Source organism: Bubalus kerabau, chromosome 22 (assembly GCF_029407905.1).
Source record: "Bubalus kerabau isolate K-KA32 ecotype Philippines breed swamp buffalo chromosome 22, PCC_UOA_SB_1v2, whole genome shotgun sequence".
Classification (NCBI taxonomy): Eukaryota; Metazoa; Chordata; class Mammalia; order Artiodactyla; family Bovidae; genus Bubalus; species Bubalus kerabau.
Genome location: NC_073645.1, coordinates 1,987,613 through 2,008,440, shown reverse-complemented (window position 1 = coordinate 2,008,440; position 20,828 = coordinate 1,987,613). Strand labels below are relative to the sequence as shown.

The 20,828-nt window shown below is 37.9% G+C and overlaps 1 protein-coding gene across 1 annotated transcript; it reads right to left on the bottom strand.

Moving 5' to 3' along the window:
* Window positions 1-7,842: 7,842 nt before the first annotated feature.
* LOC129636533 (olfactory receptor 5D18-like) lies at window positions 7,843-8,784 on the bottom strand. The gene has a single exon (XM_055559977.1). The coding sequence runs from the start codon at window positions 8,782-8,784 to the stop codon at window positions 7,843-7,845; it is 942 nt and encodes a 313-aa protein (XP_055415952.1).
* Window positions 8,785-20,828: the final 12,044 nt, after the last annotated feature.

Sequence of the window (20,828 nt, the reverse complement as noted above, 5' to 3'; positions counted from 1 at the left end):
ATTTTTCCTATTATTTTTTTGTCCATATCTCTTCAGAGTTCAGTCCCATATTTGATTAAATTTTCCCACTTATCCAACATTTATCACATATGCCTAACCAACTCCAATAGAGGTACACTGTTTTAATTCCATAATAAATGGTGCAAACATATGTGTGTATTGTGCATATTGGATATGCACAATACACACATATGCACATCCATTAAATTTATTGTGACAATTAAAAATTCTATACAAAGACAGGAAAATCCAACTTGACTTACACTGCTCAGAAAGGACCATGTATTCTTGTATAAACTCAGATTTTAAACATAAAAAGGACCTTAAACACATTTACATGTAAAATATTCTGAACAGAGGCATTATATTCCTTTCCTTTGATGTATATTCATTTATTTCATTCATCTACTGGTTTAAATACAGCTATTCATACTTATGTTGCTATTTTCCATGTTAATTTAGTGGAAAGAGATACTGTTTATATACAAAATTGTTTTTATCTATTTTTTTAACTTAATTTAATTTTATTTTTTAACTTTACAATATTGTATTGGTTTTGACATATATCAAAATGAATCCACCACAGGTATACATGTGTTCCCTATCCTGAACCCTCCTCCCTCCTCCCTCCCCATACCATCCCTCTGGGTCATCCCAGTGCACCAGCCCCAAGCATCCAGTATCGTGCATCGAGCCTGGACTGGCGACTCGTTTCATATGTGATATTAGACAGGTTTCAATGCCATTCTCCCAAATCATCCCACCCTCTCCCTCTCCCACAGAGTCCAAAAGACTGTTCTATACATCAGTGTCTCTTTTGCTGTCTCGTATACAGGGTTATTTTTACCATCTTTCTAAATTCCATATATATGCATTAGTATACTGTATTGGTGTTTTTCTTTCTGGCTTACTTCACTCTGTATAATCGGCTCCAGTTCATCCACCTCATTAGAACTGATTCAAATGTATTCTTTTTAATGGCTGAGTAATACTCCATTGTGTATATGTACCATGGCTTTCTTATCCATTCATCTGCTGATGGACATCTAGGTTGCTTCCATGTCCTGGCTATTATAAACAGTGCTGCGATGAACATTGGGGGTACACGTGTCTCTTTCCCTTCTGGTTTCCTCAGTGTGTATTCCCAGCAGTGGGATTGCTGGATCATAAGGCAGGTCTATTTCCAGTTTTTTAAGGAATCTCCACACTGTTCTCCATAGTGGCTGTACTAGTTTGCATTCCCACCAACAGTGTAAGAGGGTTCCCTTTTCTCCACACCCTCTCCAGCATTTATTGCTTGTAGACTTTTGGATCGCAACCATTCTGACTGGCGTGAAATGGTACCTCATAGTGGTTTTGATTTGCATTTCTCTGATAATGAGTGATGTTGAGCATCTTTTCATGTGTTTGTTAGCCATCTGTATGTCTTTGGAGAAGTGTCTGTTTAGTTCTTTGGCCCATTTTTTGACTGGGTCATTTATTTTTCTGGAATTGAGCTGTAGGAGTTGCTTGCATATTTTTGAGAGTAGTTGTTTGTCAGTTGCTTCATTTGCTATTATTTTCTCCCATTCTGAAAGCTATCTTTTCACCTTGCTTATAGTTTCCTTTGTTGTGAAGAAACTTTTAAGTTTAATTAGGTCCCATTTGTTTATTTTTGCTTTTATTTCCAATATTCTTGGAGGTGGGTCATAGAGGATCCTGCAGATGAATGGATAAGAAAACTATGGTACATATACACAATGGAGTATTACTCAGCCATTAAAAAGAATACATTTAAATCAGTTCTAATGAGGTGGATGAAACTGGAGCCTATTATACAGAGTGAGTAAGCCAGAAAGAAAAACACCAATACAGTATACTAACACATATATATGAAACTTAGAAAGATGGTAACAATAACCCTGTATACGAGACAGCAAAAGAGACACTGATGTATAGAACAGTCTTTTGGACTCTGTGGGAGAGGGAGAGGGTGGGATGATTTGGGAGAATGGCATTGAAACCTGTCTAATATCACATATGAAACGAGTCGCCAGTCCAGGCTCGATGCACGATACTGGATGCTTGGGGCTGGTGCACTGGGACGACCCATAGGGATGGAGGAGAGAGGAGGGTTCAGGATGGGGAACACATGTATACCTGTGGCAGATTCATTTTGATATATGTCAAAACCAATACAATATTGTAAAGTTAAAAAATAAAATAAAGAGAAAAATCAAGCTGCTGATTACTTATAGAAAGAAGTGGTTCTTAACCAGGAGAGATTATAACCCCATGGGACATTTAGCAATTTTTGATATTGTTGATAGGCACAATAGGGAAGGTTGCTACTGACATCTAGTGGACCGACTAGTCAGCTGTTTCTGACTGAGACCCCATGGACTGTAAGCCTGACAGGCTTCTCTGTCCATGGAATTCTCCAGACAAGAATACTGGAGTGGATAGCGATTCCTGTCTCCAGGGGAGTTTCCTGACCCAGAGATTGAACCCGGGTCTCCTGAATCACAGGCAGATTCTTTACCCTCTGAGCCACCAGGGAACCCCCTGGACAGATGAGATGCTGCTAAATAGTCTACAAGATACAGAACATCATCTCCCTCCCCAACCCCATCCTCCACACACACTCACAACACATGAAAAGACCAACATATAAATTGGGTCAAAATGTCAATAGTATCAAATGTGAGAAAATTGCTATAGAGAGACATCTACAAATCCCTTTGGCACAAGGACAAAGTAATCCCCCTCCTGTATGATCCAGAGGTGGTTCACATGTCTCTGTTCCTCCTGGAACAGTTCCGAGGACCCCTCAGCACCACTCCCAGCCTCAGAGTGACTGTCAGGAGACTTTCCCTGCTGTCTTTCCCAGGTTCCGTGGATGTAGTTAAAGTGAGGGAGGAGGAGGGGTGAAGGGGAGAGGAATCAAGCATTCCTCCCTGTTGGCTCACACTCTTTCCCTCTTACACTGATAGCTGTTACAAGATATTCGGCTCTGCGGATTGAGTTGTTCCCATTTCCTGTCGAGATTGTTTCTCAGCACAAAAAGTGAAAATATTTTCAAAAAGGAGTGCTCAAAATTTGGGCATTTCTTAAAATACTCTATAAATAGAGACTAACTACAGACTTTTAAAAATATGTCTAATGTCACTACCCTCTTTTACAATTCTCCCCCCTCTCATACATGGCTAATAATGTTACCCTTATGAGAAGATAAATAAACAAGCCTCCAGACCCCAGGAAATACAGTTCAGTCCATTCCCCCCAAAACAAGGTATAGTCCAACTAAGCTGTGAGATAGAACTTGCTTCCTGTTTATGAAGATGCTATGAGGGAAAATGTTACATGCTTTACATTTTTATGTGTTTGTATCCCTGGAGCTCATATTTCTTAAGCTTCCAAACTAATCATTGATCTCTGTGGGACATCAACAAGACATCAAGCAAACATCATCTTGGGACTCAAATAATTAACGAGTTGTATTAGTTGCAGTCAGAGGGGAAAAGCTATTTAAAGCTGGTTCACGTACATGCCAAGTCTCTTCACTCATGTCTGACTTTTTGTGACTCTATGGACCATAGCCCACCAGGCTCCTATGTCCATGGGATTCTCCAGGCAAGAATACAGGAGTGGGTTGCCATGCTCTCCTCCAGGGGCTCTTCCTGACCCAGGGACTGAACCTGTGTTTCCTGAATTGCAGGTGGATTCTTTATCCACTGAGCCACCTGGAAAGACCCAAGTTGGTACATGTTATTACAGTTCAACACAATTCCTTTCAGATGTCATGATGAACTACAGAGCATTTTTTTGCTGCGTTCAAACATTGCCCTCTGAACCAGGGATTATGTTGCCATTATGAAATATGTGGATAAGTCTTATAAACTGTGCCAGTCTTACACTTAGAGCTCCTTTCTGGAGGACATAGAGTTTGATGTCACAATAGCATTCTGCTGAATACCAGAAAGGGATGGAAATAATCATCCACTTTTGCTGAGAATAATAACAATTGCTCACATTTGCTGGTCACTTTGTATGTGCTGTGTACTCTTCTGAATACAACCACCCACACCTTTCATCTTTATAAAAATAAGTGAGATGATTATAGCTATAAAAGTAAGTGAGATGATTACAGCTATGCAGCATCTAAGATGACTTAGACCTCGACAGCTGTAACTTGCACAAAGTCATAAATGGAATCACTGATAGAATGAGCTCATATGCTGCTCCTTGTTTTTTGCCATCTGGCCCTGTGTTAGGAAGAGCAGAGCCACTGACGGTGCTGAAAACCGTGCTCCCTGCTCAACACAGAGACTATTTAATGGGTCTGCCTGAAGGATCTCTCCCAAGTCGCTTCTTATCTGACTGCATAACCTCTCCTTAAACCAACAGTGCTCAAAGGAGAGTCTGTTGTGTGTGCCCTTGAATATACCAAAGATTCAAGAATTCCAAGTAATTTCATTTTTCAGAAGCAAGGATTCCTCTTATTCATTCATGCATTACCCAAATTATCCTAATTAGAAAAGCAAAAACAAAATCCTAAAACTTAAAACATAAGAGCACTGTGAAGTACTGCTTTCCAGAAAGCCTAACATTATCTATAATCAAGATTTTGCCAACCCTTGACATGACTTCTTGTTTCTCTCTGGTTTATATATATCTTTTTTTTTCTCAAAAAATAAGGACTTTAGACATACATTTTAGACCATACAGTAATGTTTTGAAATTAGTGGATTGATGATTATAATATATCTATTTTTGTTGTTGTTATTCTTAGTATACCCTGAAAGTATTGCCAGTTTTAAAATGCATCTCTCTGAGGGAGAGAATTCCATTACAGAAAGAATAAAAAGACATCTATAAAGAACAGCATTGGCAGTGATGTTTTACATCATCTGGGCAAAACACTCAGAGGAACTCTCTGCTTACCTATTTATCTAAGTCTTAAAGGCAGGGCAGGTATTTTTTTAAGTAATTTAAACTCATAATTTAATTTTATTTAATGATCATTTTAATAAAATTTTGAAGTTGTTAGTTTTTGATGAACTACATTTATACAAACAAGATACTATAATTTTATTAAAGTATTGTATCAAAAGATTCAATTACATTAACAAGTTAAATTGTCTAAAGTTTTTAATTGCACATTTTAATCAAGTTGCATTTAAGAAAAGCTGATATACTTAGTTGCTATATGATAAGACTTGAGAAGGTCTTTGTGGTAGTGTCAGAAATTAAGAAGGTCAGTGGTTTTAAAGACAGCATAACAAGCTACTCCAAAACACTAGCTTAGAAAAAAAAACAAAAACAGCTGCTTATTGCATGGATCACTATTACATGAGTCAGTAAGGTCAGTGCCCTCATCTGATCTTGACATGGCTGATCTTGGCTGGTGTCCTTACATGTATTTTATCAACTTTGCAGTCTAGGTGATCTAAGAAGACCTCACACTCCAGTCGGGAGGTTGCTAAATGCTATGTCATGGAATAGGGGTGTAAGGCATATTGTTCATTATCCAATAGGCTAGCCTGTGCTTATTCACATGGCAGCTTTTTTAAGAGACTATGCAAATTCCAAGAGATTATGAGAAAGCCACAGGGCCATCAGAGGCTTGAAGACGGCACAATCTCTCTTCAGCTACCATCTATATCAGTCAAAGCTAGTCACAAAGTAGTCTACATTCAGAACATGGAGAAATTGATTCCATGATTAATCAGAAAAGTAGGAAAGGGCGTGGATACCTGGATAACTGAAGAATTGGGATCATGTTGAAAACTACCATATTGGACAGAAAATCATCTTAAAAGATATAAGGTCCAAAATTTTAGTCTTCAGCAAAATTAGAAGGCAATCTAATTTTAATGCATTACTTTAAAAAATTTGAGGAAAGATCATTGTGAGAAATTGGCTGAAGTATTTGTGTCATTCCTATTCCAGCACAAATTCTGACAGATTCTATTCCCATTTACATTTAATGCTCTCAAATATTATGAGTGTTTAGATCTTTTGAAAAGTAGACATTGCAGAATTTATCTAGACATATTGAGTAGAGAGAATAGTGTACAAATTATTCAAGCAAAAGTAAGCTATTAATGTTAGGTGAAGTGAAAGTCGCTCAGTTGTGTCTGACTCTTTGCGACCCCCTGGACTATACAGTCCACGGAATTCTCCAGACCAGAACACTGGAAGACTTGGTATTTCTTTTGTTCAATGTGTTTTCGTTTGGCTACACTAGATCTTAGTTGCAGCACATAGAGTCTTTCAGTTGCAGCACAAGGAGTCTAGTTCCCTGACCAGAGATCAAAGCCAGGATTCCTGAACTGGGAGTGCAGACTCTTAGCTTTTGGACCACCAGGAAAGTCCCAAGATTTGGTATTTCTAATTTTCCAGATTGAATAGGTCTGGATGCTAGTGACTACCTTCTTCTTGTATGTTGAATATGGTCATATAGGCAACTGGTTTTCAACACTTAGGGCAACTCCAAGTACTGTTTTTTTTTTAAGCTATGAGTTTAGTTGAGAGAGTTTCCCTTGTGGCTCAACTGGTAAAGGATCCGCATGCAATGTGGGAGACCTTGGTTCGATTCCTGGGTTGGGAAGATTCCCTGGAAAAGGGAAAGGCTACCCACTCCAGTATTCTGGCCTGGAGAATTCTCTGGACTAGTCCATGGGGTCACAAAGAATAAGACACAACTGAGCAACTTTAACTTTCACTTTCTTTAGTTGAGAAGGACACAGACATTTTATTCAGGGGAAAAAAAAAGATAATGTTTTTGATGTCTTCATAGGCAGAATAATAGCTTGAAATGCATATTAGGCAGGTACTTACCATGCTTCCTTTCTGTATGTAGAATTTTCTGAGATCTGGTCTACCATTTTTTAACTCTCTGGTGGACTCTATCACTGGAGAAGGAAATGGCAACCCACTCCAGTATTCTTGCCTGGAAAATCCCATGGATAGAGGAGCCTGGTGGACTAGAGTCCACGGGGTTGCAAAAGAATTGGACAGAACTGAATGACTCAACAGCAATCATAGCTGGTTATGTTGCCACACTGGAGCTCTTTTGAAAACACATTCAGAATATAAACGATATCTTATCAACTTTCATTCATGCCAAGTAACCTGTATATACAATACAACAAAAATATCCAAATATGCAAACACAGTATTTATTCAATTAAAAAAATCATTGTTGTATCACTGACTTAGTATTGCAGTCTGACCTCTTTGTTTCTCAGTCTTTAGTCTCCTGGATAAAACTCCTATGTTGAAATATGTCTCCTAAAACTCTTTCTGTTATCCAAACCAGAGTACATAATGCCTATTTTATAAAAGTATCTTTCTTAAGGAGTTGAAAAGTTTCCTCTGAAACCTTCTAGTATACTTACTGTTTTCTCTCTTATACAATTTCCACTTTTTAAAGTGCCCTACTATCATCACTGAGTTTTCATTACTTGAAGGATGAACATTATGTCTTAACTACTATTTGTACTTTTTGTAAGAGGAATCCATGTTATTATTGAAAGCCTAGTCTATCATAAGTATTGAAAAAGGAGGATGAAATTAACAATTATTAAGATTACACAAGTATACCACATGATATAAAGGTCTTTTAACCTTTGTAATCAGATTATTTTGTCTAAAATTTTAGATGAAAAAAATTTGAAAGATTGCTAACATTTTTTCCAGTAAATAAGAGAGAAAGTCAAGTTTAGTACAGTTAAGAAAAATACCATGTACTTTCTATTTTACATATTAACACTTCATTAATAATAAATTTATTTTTATCAACCAACCTTTGCAGACTGTTTATTTACATATCAAGAGCAAAATCTTTCAGAATAATTCTTAGTACGAAAACACTTTAGAGTCCATGATCTTGGAGACTGTGTCCTTGACATCCTTATTTCTCAGACTGTAGATCAGGGGATTCAGCATGGGGATGACCACCGTGTAAAACACAGATGCCACTTTAACTGTGTGCCTGGAGTTTTTGGAGTTGGGCACACAGTAGAGGAAGAGGATGGTGCCGTGGAAGATGCTGATGGAGGTCAGGTGGGAGGCACAGGTGGAAAAGGCTTTGTGACGACCACAGGCTGAACACATTTTGAGGATGGTGACAACAATAAACACATAAGACAGGAGAATGATGACAAGTGTGCTGACCTCATTAAAGGTGGCAAAAATGAAAAGCAGCAACTGGTTGAGATAAGTATCAGAGCAAGAGAGGGAAAGCAGGGAGGATAACTCACAGAAGAAGTGATCGATTGTGTTGAAACCTTGAAATGATAATTTGATAACAGTACAGGTGAGTATCAAGGAGCAAGCTACTCCCCAAGCATAAGATCCAACCACTAATGTGGCACAGAGTCTCGGGGACATGGCCACCATGTAGAGCAGAGGGTCACAGATGGCCACAAAACGGTCATAGGCCATCACAGCTAATAAAAAGGACTCAGTCACCACAAAGGTACAAAAGAAAAAGAATTGTATTACACAGCCTACAAATGAAATGGTTCTGTCTTCTACCATGAGGTTCAACATGGTCTTGGGAGCAATGATGGAGGAATAACAAAAGTCCACAAAGGAGAGGTGGCTGAGGAAAAAGTACATGGGGGTGTGCAGTTTGGGGTTAATTTTGATGATTACAATCATACCAAGATTCCCTACCACAGTGACACTGTAGATGGCCAGGAATGTCAAGAAGAGGGGGACTTGCAACTCTGGGTAATTGGAGAAGCCCAGGACAGTGAATGTGGCCCCACTTTTATTTCTCTCTGATAGAAACATGGTTTCTGTTTGTCAGAATCTGAATCAGTCCTAGAAAGAAAAATATTAAGGGAAATAAGGATGTATGACATTTGGTTAATTACTCCTTACCAAAGCTGAAAGATGAAGCAAAGTGTCTCTTTTAGAATCTATGTGCTTTCTATGCACGCTATGCTAAATGTCTAAAATTTTCAAAAATGACAAACTTTTAAACTTTTTATTTAAGTAAAGTTATAATTATCGAACTTTCTTAGTTCTCAATTTTAATTTTTAATATTTCAAAGTAAAAAGATGGGTTCAAGTCACTTGGGATTATTTTAAATGAAATCCTCAAATAATACTTTCAGATTTTCTTGAACATTATAATTTCATAAAATATTAATTTACCCTAGTACCAGAGCTACTTGTTTCAGTTCTATAACTAATAGCAAAAGTGATAAACTTTTAAACAAATTAAATTTTGCATTGTATGTTCAGAATGTGACATTAAAAATGACACCTCTAACACTTTACATTTTTCTCTATACTATTAATTCCATATAGCACTTTAATACTTGTTTTGCTTCTGGATCAGTAAACTTTTTTTTTTCAAAATAAATTATAATTTTTCACAGAGTGTATTTCTCAACCTAGCAAGTCCAGGTTGTCAATCCCCCATCATTGCTTGAGGAATAATAATATTTAAAAAAAAATAAAGATAATCTAGTCTAGCTACTTACTCTAGAGATGGCAAAGCATAAGATGGAAATTTTTGACTTTCCCTGTACCATGCAAATAAGGCCCAATCTACACATCTATGACATGAACCTCGATCCAGGCTCCCAGCAATTACTCATTTGTCTACAGTAATCTTGATCCAGGTCCAGATGCTATTTTATTTATTATCATACTAATTTATGACAAACTGGAGACTTTGGGAATGTGCCTGATGAAAGTATTCATATCACAGAACTATACTAGAATGCATCAAGGAAAGAAATTTGAGAAAAATATTCTCTCAGAAAGAATAGCTATCCTTATTAAAGATTCTGACTTAGAAATGTCCAGTTCTTGGCCTTTCTCTTTTTTCTCCCTTCAAGGTGCATAGGATATTTATTCTGTCCCTATATTACCTGTAAAGGAGAAAGATTAAACACTTGAGGTAGCACTGTACTATGGAGACATTTCATGAGAAAAAAAGTAATATAAAATAATTCTATTTCTCTAATTGGTGACCAATACCTCTAAGATCCTATTGAACCAGAACCAGGAGCTCTTTCTCTATCATTTCTGGTAGTTCTCTAGTTCCACAACTCAAGAAACTGATTTCAAAAAAAAAAAAAAAAAAAAAAGAAACTGATTTCAGATGGCCAGCAATGAAGAGATCAGATCATATGCAAAACAAAGAACTCAAGATCCCTATCTCTTCCTAAACTCATAAATTTGAGTATTGAAGACAGCCTATCACAAAGCTGGATGTTCTAGATATAATTAATTTATAATGTTTGGAAGATGAGATGTGCATGCACAGTGAGAAAATACGTTTGCAGCTTTCATTCTTACATCTGAAATGGAACCAGCCCCCCAGCAGCATTTAGTAACCCCCCCAAAAACTGTGGGTTCCTTTTATTGTTGTCATTGATTCAGTTTTTTTGCATGTAAAAGCACCACTACAGCATATGCCTGTGTGTAGTCCATGGGGTCGCAAAGAGTCAGACACGACTGAGCGACTTCACTTTCACTTTTCACTTTCCCGCATTGGAGAAGGTAATGGCAACTCACTCCAGTGTTCTTGCCTGGAGAATCTCAGGAATGGGGGAGCCTGGTGGGCTGCTGTCTATGGGGCGGTACAGAGTCAGACACGACTGAAGCGACTTAGCAGCAGCAGCAGCAGCAAGGTGCTTAAACTTCATTTTATTTTATTTATTTATTTTTGATATGGACAATTTTTAAAGTCTCTATTGAATTTGCAACAATACCACTTCTGTTTTATGTTTTGATTTTTTGGCCATGAGGCATGTGGGACTACAATTCTCTGACCAGGGATCAAATCTGCACTCCTGCATTGGTCAACTTCTATCCACTGACAGGGAATTTCCTAAACACTCATTTTAAACTAATGTTACTTTTGATATAGGTTCCCTACATTTTTTCCCTATTTTGTTGTAATATTTAGTCTCAGAGCCACTTTATAATCTTAAGTAAAAATGGTCCTATTTTTCTTTTTTCATTATAGAGTTTGTTTGATCTCGCTCTCTTTTTAAAAATACTTGTCCTTTCTACTTTGACTGCAACTTCAAACATTTGTAGTAGCAAGACAATGCACATTCCCTGGATTCTCAGAACTCTCCTAACCCCACATTCCAGGCATCTCTTGTTTAAGGAGCTGTTATTTAGGGGCTAAGACTTCCTAGGAAGCTCCATGGCAAAGAATCCTCCTGCTTGAGGATGCAGGAGTCACAGAAAACCCCGGTTTGATCCATGGGTTAGGAAGATCTCCTGGAGGAGGAAATGGCAGCCTGGTTCAGTAGTCTTCCCAGGATAATCCCATGGTCAGAGGAGCCTGGCACAGCATCATACAGGACTGAAGCACTGAGCACCCACACACTCACTCAGGAGCTCAGCTGAGTCAGCTTTAATAAAGAGTTCTGTAGGCTGAGTGCAATTCCTCTTCCTTGAAACCTCAGAAAGGCACTTTTCAATGACTACATAATTCTCAAGAATGTCTATATCGAAATGGTAAACTTCCCCTCCACACTTTTTCCCCTAGATTCCCAATATTGAAATTAATATTAATCTGTCTTTAGAATCTAATTCATACCTGCTGATGTTGAAAGTAGGATCTGCCCTATTTGGAAGTAATGGATATATTCTTATATGCAGAGTCACAGCCTTTGGGGCATAAACCCTAGAGACTATCTGTTGCCTCATTCTCTTAAAACCATGAAATAAACATTTATAATTAATCACCATTCTCTGATGCAATTTCTGTGTCCCAGAAAAACTGGAACAATGTTAGGGGCATTTCATATGAAAATTTATATGTTAAAGTTACTCCTCTCAGACTTTTCATCACTCCAATACTTTTTTACAGTTATCAAATGATGTAATTATTTTGTATGCAGGTCAGGAAGCAACAGTTAGAACTGGACATGGAACAACAGACTGGTTCCAAATAGGAAAAGGAGTACGTCAAGGCTGTATAAGGTCACCCTGCTTATTTAACTTATACACAGAGTACATCATGAGAAACGCTGGGCTGGAAGAAGCACAAGCTGGAATCAAGATTGCCAGGAGAAATATCAATAACCTCAGATATGAAGATGACACCACCCTTATGGCAGAAAGTGAAGAGGAACTAAAAAAAAACCTCTTGATGAAAGTGAAAGTGGAGAGTGAAAAAGTTGGCTTACAGTTCAACATTTAGAAAACGAATATCATGGCATCTGAAAATGGGAAATAGATGGGGAAACAGTGGAAACAGTGTCAGACTTTATTTTTTTTGGGTCCCAAAATCACTGCAGATGGTGACTGCAGCCATGAAATTAAAAGACGCTTACTCCTTGGAAGAAAAGTTATGACAAACTTAGATAGCATATTGAAAAGCAGAGACATTACTTTGCCAAGAAAGGTCTGTTTAGTCAAGGCTATGGTTTTTCCAGTGGTCATGTATGGATGTGAGAGTTGGACTGTGAAGAAAGCTGAGCACCAAAGAATTGATGCTCTTGAACTGTGGTGTTGGAGAAGACTCTTGAGAGTCCCTTGGACTGCAAGGAGATTGAACCAGTCCATTCTGAAGGAGATCAGCCCTAGGATTTCTTTGGAGGGAATGATGCTAAAGCTGAAACTCCAGTACTTTGGCCAACTCATGTGAAGAGCTGACTCATTGGAAAAGACTCTGATGCTGGGAGGGATTGCAGGCAGGAGGAGAAGGGGACGACAGAGGATGAGATGGCTGGATGGCATCACTGACTCGATGGACGTGAGTCTGAGTGAACTCCGGGAGTTGGTGATGGACAGGGAGCCCTGGCGTGCTGCGATTCATGGGGTCCCAAAGAGTCGGACACGACTTAGTGACTGAACTGAACTGAATTACAGAAGTCAACATTATCAAATATTAATTGAATGGCTACAATATGCCAAGCATAAACCTCTTCTTCCAAACTTTCAGTATAACCAAATGGGAGTAGAATGAAGAATTCTTCATGTTTTATTCATTTTTTGATATGGAAGATTTTACTTAGATAAATATGTACCCGGCCTTTAACCACAAATCTCAACTCTATTTATGCAAGGGGCATGACAACACATTTCTACAAAAGGGATCACACATCAGTATTCACAGAAGCTTTATTCACTGTTTCCCAAAGGTGGAAATAACCCAAATATCAATAGGATTTGATAAGCAGGTAGTAATATAGTTTTACAATGGAATACTACACAGAAATAGAAAAGAATGAATATCTGATATCATGATTTATTGAGTTAAAGCAGAAATATTTACAAACTTAAATATTAAGTTAGGAAAATTATCTAGTCCCTTTTATTTTATTTATTTATTTTTTGAGATGTTTAAATAAGCTCTTTTATTTTTTATTTTTTTTAATTTTATTTTATTTTTAAACTTTACATAATTGCATTAGTTTTGCCAAATATCAAAATGAATCCGCCACATGTATACATGTGTTCCCCATCCTGAACCCTCCTCCCTCCTCCCTCCCCATACCATCCCTCTGGGTCGTCCCAGTGCACTAGCCCCAAGCATCCAGTATCATGCATCGAACCTGGACTGGCAACTTGTTTCTTACATGATATTTTACATGTTTCAATACCATTCTCCCAAATCTTCCCACCCTCTCCCTCTCCCACAGAGTCCATAAGACTGTTCTATACATCAGTGTCTCTTTTGCTGTCTCTTACACCAAATGATCTAGTCCCTTTTAAATATCTCTTTTATTACATCACCACATCCACTCCATTAACTACTTTTAGATATTGAAATAGCACATATTTCTTGAAAAAAAAAAAAAAGCATGAACTATAGAATTTAATAATAAAAAAATAGCACTCTAGAAATAATTGTTATCAACTCAACTACATTGGAAATCTTGCATTCAACTTTAAAGAAATGTGACTGATACTACCTGACTGCTGCTGCTGCTGCTCCTGCTAAGTTACGTCAGTCGTGTCTGACTCTGTGCGACCCCATAGATGGCAGCCCACCAGGCTCCCCCGTCCCTGAGATTCTCCAGGCAAGAAGACTGGAGTGGGTTGCCATTTCCTTCTCCAAGGCATGAAAGCAAAAAGTGAAAGTGAAGTCGCTCAGTCATGTCCGACTCTTAGTGACCCCATGGACTGCAGCCCACCAGGCTCCTCTGTCCATGGGATTGTCCAGGCAAGAATACTGGAGTGGGTTGCCATTGCCTTCTCCATTACCTTTCTACCTGAAGTAAAAGAAAAAGGTGATTATCACCATAGTGGTGTAATGTGGCTCTCATTTATCCCCTGGTATGATGTGGTGAGAAAAGCTTTACTTCTGTGATATTCTTTCCCTCAATCCAATGTGAGAAAAATCATTAGGAAAGCCCACATTTTAAAGTATTCTACAGGATACCTCACCAGTATCCCTTAGAATTGTAAGAGCCAAAAAAAAAAAAAAAAAAAAAGAAAAGAAAAGAAAAAGAAAATTGAAAAAGTGTCACAGACCAGAGGAGATTTGGAAGACATGATGACTTAATGCAATGTGGTACCTGGACCGGATTCAAGACAAGTAAGCTGGCATTAATGGGGTGGGGGGTGGGGGGGGGAGGAGCAAGAAACTGATGAAGTGCAATAAAATTTTTCTTTTTAAATAATAATACACCTATATTTCTTTATATATTTATATATATATATATATAAATTTTATTGTGGTAAGAACACAACATGACCCATCCTCTTAGATTCTAGGGTACCCATACAGCATTGCTGACTATGGATGTGTTTTTGTGTATTACATCTCTAGAAGTTATTCAACTTGCTTAAGTAAAAGTTTATGCCCATTGATTTGTAACTTCCCATTTCCCCCTCCACCTAACTCTGACAATTATCATAACACTCTTTGATTTTATGAATTTCATTATGTTAAATACATACATAAGTGGGAAATCAAATAATATTTGCCTTTCAGTTACTGGTTTATATCACTTAAGGATAATATCTTCAATATTCATCCATGTGGTCACATATTGCAGAATTTCCATCTTTTTTTTTTTAAAAAGGTTGAATTGTATTCAATTTTTTGTATATGCCACATTTTCTTTATCTACTTATTTTTTCATATTTAGATGTTTCCACATCTTGGCTACTGTGAATAGTTCTATAATGAACACAGAAATGTTAACATCCCTTTGAAATCATAATTTCACCCTTTTTGGATGAACATCTAAAAACAGGATTACTGGATCATATAACTATTTAATTTTTATATTGTGAAACACCACTATACTGTTTTCCTTAGCAGCCATGCCATTTTGCATTTCTACCAACAGCATACAAGGGTTCTAATTTCTCCATATCCCTGCTGACTTTGTATTTTTATATTTTCTGATAATAGTCATCCTGACAGATATAAGGTAATATTTCATTTGGGTTTTGATTTGCCTTTCCCTGATGATTAGGACATTGAACATGTTTTTCTTCTTTTAAAATGCCTATTGGCCATTTATATATTTTCCAAAAAAAATAAATGTCTAAATTATGTCCTTAGCTAATTTTTTAGCAGGACTATTAGCTTTTGTGCTTTTTGCTATTAAATTGCATGAGCTTTTAATGCATTTATTAGAGGTTAATCCTTTGCAGTAATCCTCAGTGTATTTGGTGCCAAGAACTGGTTTCATAGAAGACAATTTTTCCATGGACCAGGATGATAGTGGGTTTGGGATGATTCAAGCACATTGCATTTATTGTGCATTTTATTTCTATTATTATTATTATCAGATCCACCTCAGATTGTCAGGTATTAAATCCTGGAATTTGAGGACCCCTGCTTTATCAGATACATGCATTTCAAATATTTCCTCCCATTCTATTGCCTCTTCTTTCTGTTGATTATTTCCTTTTCTGTGCAGAAGGTTTTGACAAATACATGGTGGCAATGGTGTAAGGTATTAACAATGTGGCACATCTTAGCTCACCTGGAACTGTCCTTTCTTTAGAACTGTAAGTCGTACATATCAGATAATTAATTTACTTTAATTGTCTTTCTTTATAAATAAGACTTCTTTCTCAGACTAACATTTCTGGTAAGGTCATCGCTATTTCTCAAACCTAGAACCAACTGGTTCTAGATATTTCAGCATTAAAGGCAAGAGGTCCTGCATAACAGAATTCTTGATGGCTCTGTGTGTTCAGATATTCAAGGATTTAAGGATCAATCAGAAGCAAATCTTACCAAGTCAATTCTCATTATTATAAAATCATTTATTGATTATAATTTTTGAAGTTTCTCAAGCTTGGTACTATTGGTATTTCGTGTTGGATTTTAATTTTTATAGGGAGCAACTCTGTGTGTGCTACCATGTATAGCAGCATCTCTGACCTCTGTCCAATCACTCTGGTACATTAATTATGACAATCAAAAATGCCTTCAGATATTGTCAAATGTCCATGTGGGAGGGGAGGGAAGGTTCATAATCATCTGTAGTTGAAAACTATTGCCTTATTTCCTTGGAGATTTTCAGGTTATTCTGTCTGAATTATGTCCAAATTAAACATCTCGTTTCTTATCTCCCAAATGATGTTATTGTATCATTTAAACTGTATGATTTTTGAATCTGGAATGCACTGGTATCTATAATCTTTATCCTTGTAATTTTTTCGCATTCTTTTTTTTTTTTTTCTTTTTGCTCTTGTAAGCATTTGTTTTTCCCATGCTCTAAAATCTGATTTGGAGCTGAACCTGTTGATTATTTGTCTCCAGAAGGTTCATTTTATTCTCTTCAATTCAGTTTTGTTTAAATACCTACCTCTGTTCCCTTGCACAATTCTTCCAAAAACTCACAGAAGGAGAGAAACATGTACCTGAACTCTCAGGGACCATCTTCTCCCCAACTCCCAGGAAACACTTGTTGAGGACACTATTACAAAGGAGCTCAGCTAAGCCAGGTTTCCTCTACAAAGCTTGGTAGAAAATATGCACTTCTTGTCCCTGTTAACTTAATTTTGGCAATGACTCTAAATTTCCTTCAAACGTCTTTTTCTCATGAAGGAACGTGTGAATGTAAGGTACCTTTTAGATACGTTACATGGTAAAGAATATCCATATTTTTTCAGACCTACAGACAGACCTGCTGGTGGAAAAGCACCCTGCCTTCCAGCCTCTGGAGGTCTCAGTAGTTTGGGAAGAGGTTGAGACTCATGTCTATCCACCCCCTATGGCACAAGAGCCCTGGAGAAAATCTCTTGCCTTATTCTTCAGATGCCTCAAAGGAAGCAATTATAATTAATTACTGCTTCCTCATGTAATTCTATTTTCTTGGAAAAGCTGAAGAAAAAATTAACAGCCGCTTTAGAAACATTTATATATAAAAGTTAAAAGCTTAAATATCTTCTCCCTATGCTCCATAATCATTCTCATAGACTCCAAATGTTTTGGATATAAAAAGTCACAGCAAAATTTATGTTGGTTATTTAATAACTATTTATCTTCTTAAAGTATACTTTATAATTTTTTATTTTTTTAGATTTATTGAGGTATAATTGACAAAACCAAATTGTATAGATCTAAGGAGTATCAGTTCAGTTCAGTCGTTCAAACGTGTCCGAGTCTCTGCGAGCGCATGAATCGAAGCACGCCAGGCCTCCCTGTCCATCAAAAACTCCAGGAGTTCACTCAAACTCACTTCCATCGAGTCAGTGATGCCATCCAGCTATCTCATCCTCTGTCGTCCCCTTCTCCTCCTGCCCCCAATCCCTCCCAGCATCAGAGTCTTTTCCAATGAGTCAACTCTTCGCATGAGGTGGCCAAAGTACTGGAGTTTCAGCTTCAGCATTATTCCCTCCAAAGAAATCCTAGGGCTGATCTCCTTCAGAATGGACTGGTTGGATCTCCTTGCAGTCCAAGGGACTCTCAAGATTCTTCTCCAACACCACAGTTCAAAAACATCAATTCTTCGATGCTCAGCCCTCTTCACAGTCCAACTGTCACATCCATACATGACCACATGAAAAACCATAGCCTTGACGAGACGGAACTTCGTTTGCAAAGCAATGTCTCTGCTTTTGAATATGCTATCTAGGTTGGTCATAACTTTCCTTCCAAGGAGTAAGCATCTTTTAATTTCATGGCTGCAGTCACCATATGCAGTGATTTTGGAGCCCCCCCAAAAATAAAGTCTGACACTGTTTCCACTGTTTCCCCATCTATTTCCCATGAACTTGAGAGAGTCAGTTCCTAGGCAGGTTGATAGGGACTCTAGGGGTCCCCAAGGAGAGAGGGTTCTGGAATTCTCAAGGAGGAAGAAAGGACAAACTTTTCTGTCTTTCTCTACATTCCTTAGGATTATATAACAATAATGTATCCTGCCTAAGGACAGTCTTTGGATTCAACCTTTTGTTATCTTACAATGTTAATTATGGGAGTGGGTCTGATGAGGTCTTTGCAACCTCCAGACATTCTTTGGATTCTATAACCTCATTGTTAACACTAGCAAGCGGGTACTCTTTCTGCCCCCTTCTGATGCCTATGTCAGAAGCTTTCTCTATCTCCTTTATACTTTAATAAAACTTTATTACACAAAAGCTCTGAGCAATCAAGCCTCATCTCTGGCCCCGGATTGAATTCTTCTCCTCCGGGGGCCAAGAATCCCAGTGTTTTCTCTTGATTCAACAATAACCTTTCAAACTGATGGGACCGGATGCCATGATCTTCGTTTTCTGAATGTTGAGTTGTAAGCCAACTTTTTCACTCTCCACTTTCACTTTCATCAAGAGGCTTTTTTGTTCCCCTTCACTTTCTGCCATAAGGGTGGTGTCATCTGCATATCTGAGGTTATTGATATTTCTCCAGCAATCTTGATTCCAGCTTGTGTTTCTTCCAGCCCAGCGTTTCTCATGATGTGCTCTGCATATAAGTTAAATAAGCAGGGTGACAATATACAACCTTGACGTATTCCTTTTCCTATTTGGAAGCAGTATGTTGTTCCATGTCCAGTTCTAACTGTTGCTTCCTGACCTGCATACAAATTTCTCAAGAGGTAGATCAGGTGGTCTGGTATTCCCATCTCTTTCAGAATTTTCCACAGTTTATTGTGATCCACACAGTCAAAGGCTTTGGCATAGTCAATAAAGCAGAAATAGATGTTTTTCTGGAACTCTATTGCTTTTTCCATGATCCAGCAGATGTTGGCAATTTGATCTCTGGTTCCTCTGCCTTTTCTAAAACCAGCTTGAACATCAGGAAGTTCACGGTTCACATATTGCTGAAGCCTGGCTTGGAGAATTTTGAGCATTACTTTACTAGCATGTGAGATGAGTGCAATTGCGTGGTAGTTTGAGCATTCTTTGGCATTGCCTTTCTTTGGGATTGGAATGAAAACTGACCTTTTCCAGTCCCGTGGCCACTGCTGAGTTTTCCAAATTTGCTGGCATATTGAGTGCAGCACTTTCACAGCATCATCTTTCAGGATTTGAAATAGCTCAACTGGAATTCCATCACCTCCACTAGCTTTGCTAGTAGTGATGCTTTCTAAGGCCCACTTGACTTCACATTCCAGGATGTCTTGCTCTAGATCAGTGATCACACCATCGTGATTATCTGGGTCGTGAAGATCTTTTTTGTACAGTTCTTTTGTGTATTCTTGCCATCTCTTCTTAATATCTTCTGCTTCTGTTAGGTCCATACCATTTCTGTCCTTTATCAAGCCCATCTTTGCATGAAATGTTCCCTTGGTATCTCTAATTTTCTTGAAGAGATCTCTAGTCTTTCCCATTCTGTTGTTTTCCTCTATTTCTTTGCATTGATCGCTGAGAAAGGCTTTCTTATCTCTCCTTGCTATTCTTTGGAACTCTGCATTCAGATATTTATATCTTTCCTTTTCTCCTTTGCTTTTCATTTCTCTTCTTTTCACAGCTATTTGTAAGGCCTCCCCAGACAGCCATTTTGGTTTTTTTTGCATTTCTTTTCCATGGGGATGGTCTTGATCCCTGTCTCCTGTGCAATGTCACGAACCTCGTCCATAGTTTATCAGGCACTGTATCTATCAGATCTAGTCCCTTAAATCTCTTTCTGACTTCCACTGTTTAATCATAAGGGATTTGATTTAGGTTATACTTGAATGGTCTAGTGGTTTTCCCTACTTTGTTCAATTTAAGTCTGAATTTGGCAATAAGGAGTTCATGATCTGATCCACAGTCAGCTCCTGTTCTTGTTTTTGTTGACTGTATAGAGCTTCTCCATCTTTGGCTGCAAAGAATATAATCAATCTGATTTCGGTGTTGACCATCTGGTGATATCCACGTGTAGAGTCTTCTCTTGTGTTGTTGGAAGAGGGTGTTTGCTATGACTAGTACAGTGTCTTGGCAAAACTCTGTCTTTGCCCTGCTTCATTCCATATTCCAAGGCCAAATTTGCCTGTTACTCCAGGTGTTTCTTGACTTCCTACTTTTGCATTCCAATCCCCTATAATGAAAAGGATATCTTTTTGGGGTGTTAGTTCTAAAAGGTCTTGTAGGTCTTCATAGAACCATTCAACTTCAGCTTCTTCAGTGTTACTGGTTGGGGCATAGACTTGGATTACTGTGATATTGAATGGTTTGCCTTGGAAACGAACAGAGATCATTCTGTCGTTTTTGAGACTGCATCCAAGTACTGCATTTTGGACTCTTTTGTTGACCATGATGGCTACTCCATTTCTTCTGAGGGATTCCTGCCCACAGTAGTAGATATAATGGTCATCTGAGTTAAATTCACCCATTCCAGTCCATTTTAGTTTGCTGATTCCTAGAATGTCGACATTCACTCTTGCCATCTCTTGTTTGACCACTTCCAATTTGCCTTGATTCATGGACCTGACATTCCTGGTTCCTATGCAATATTCCTCTTATAG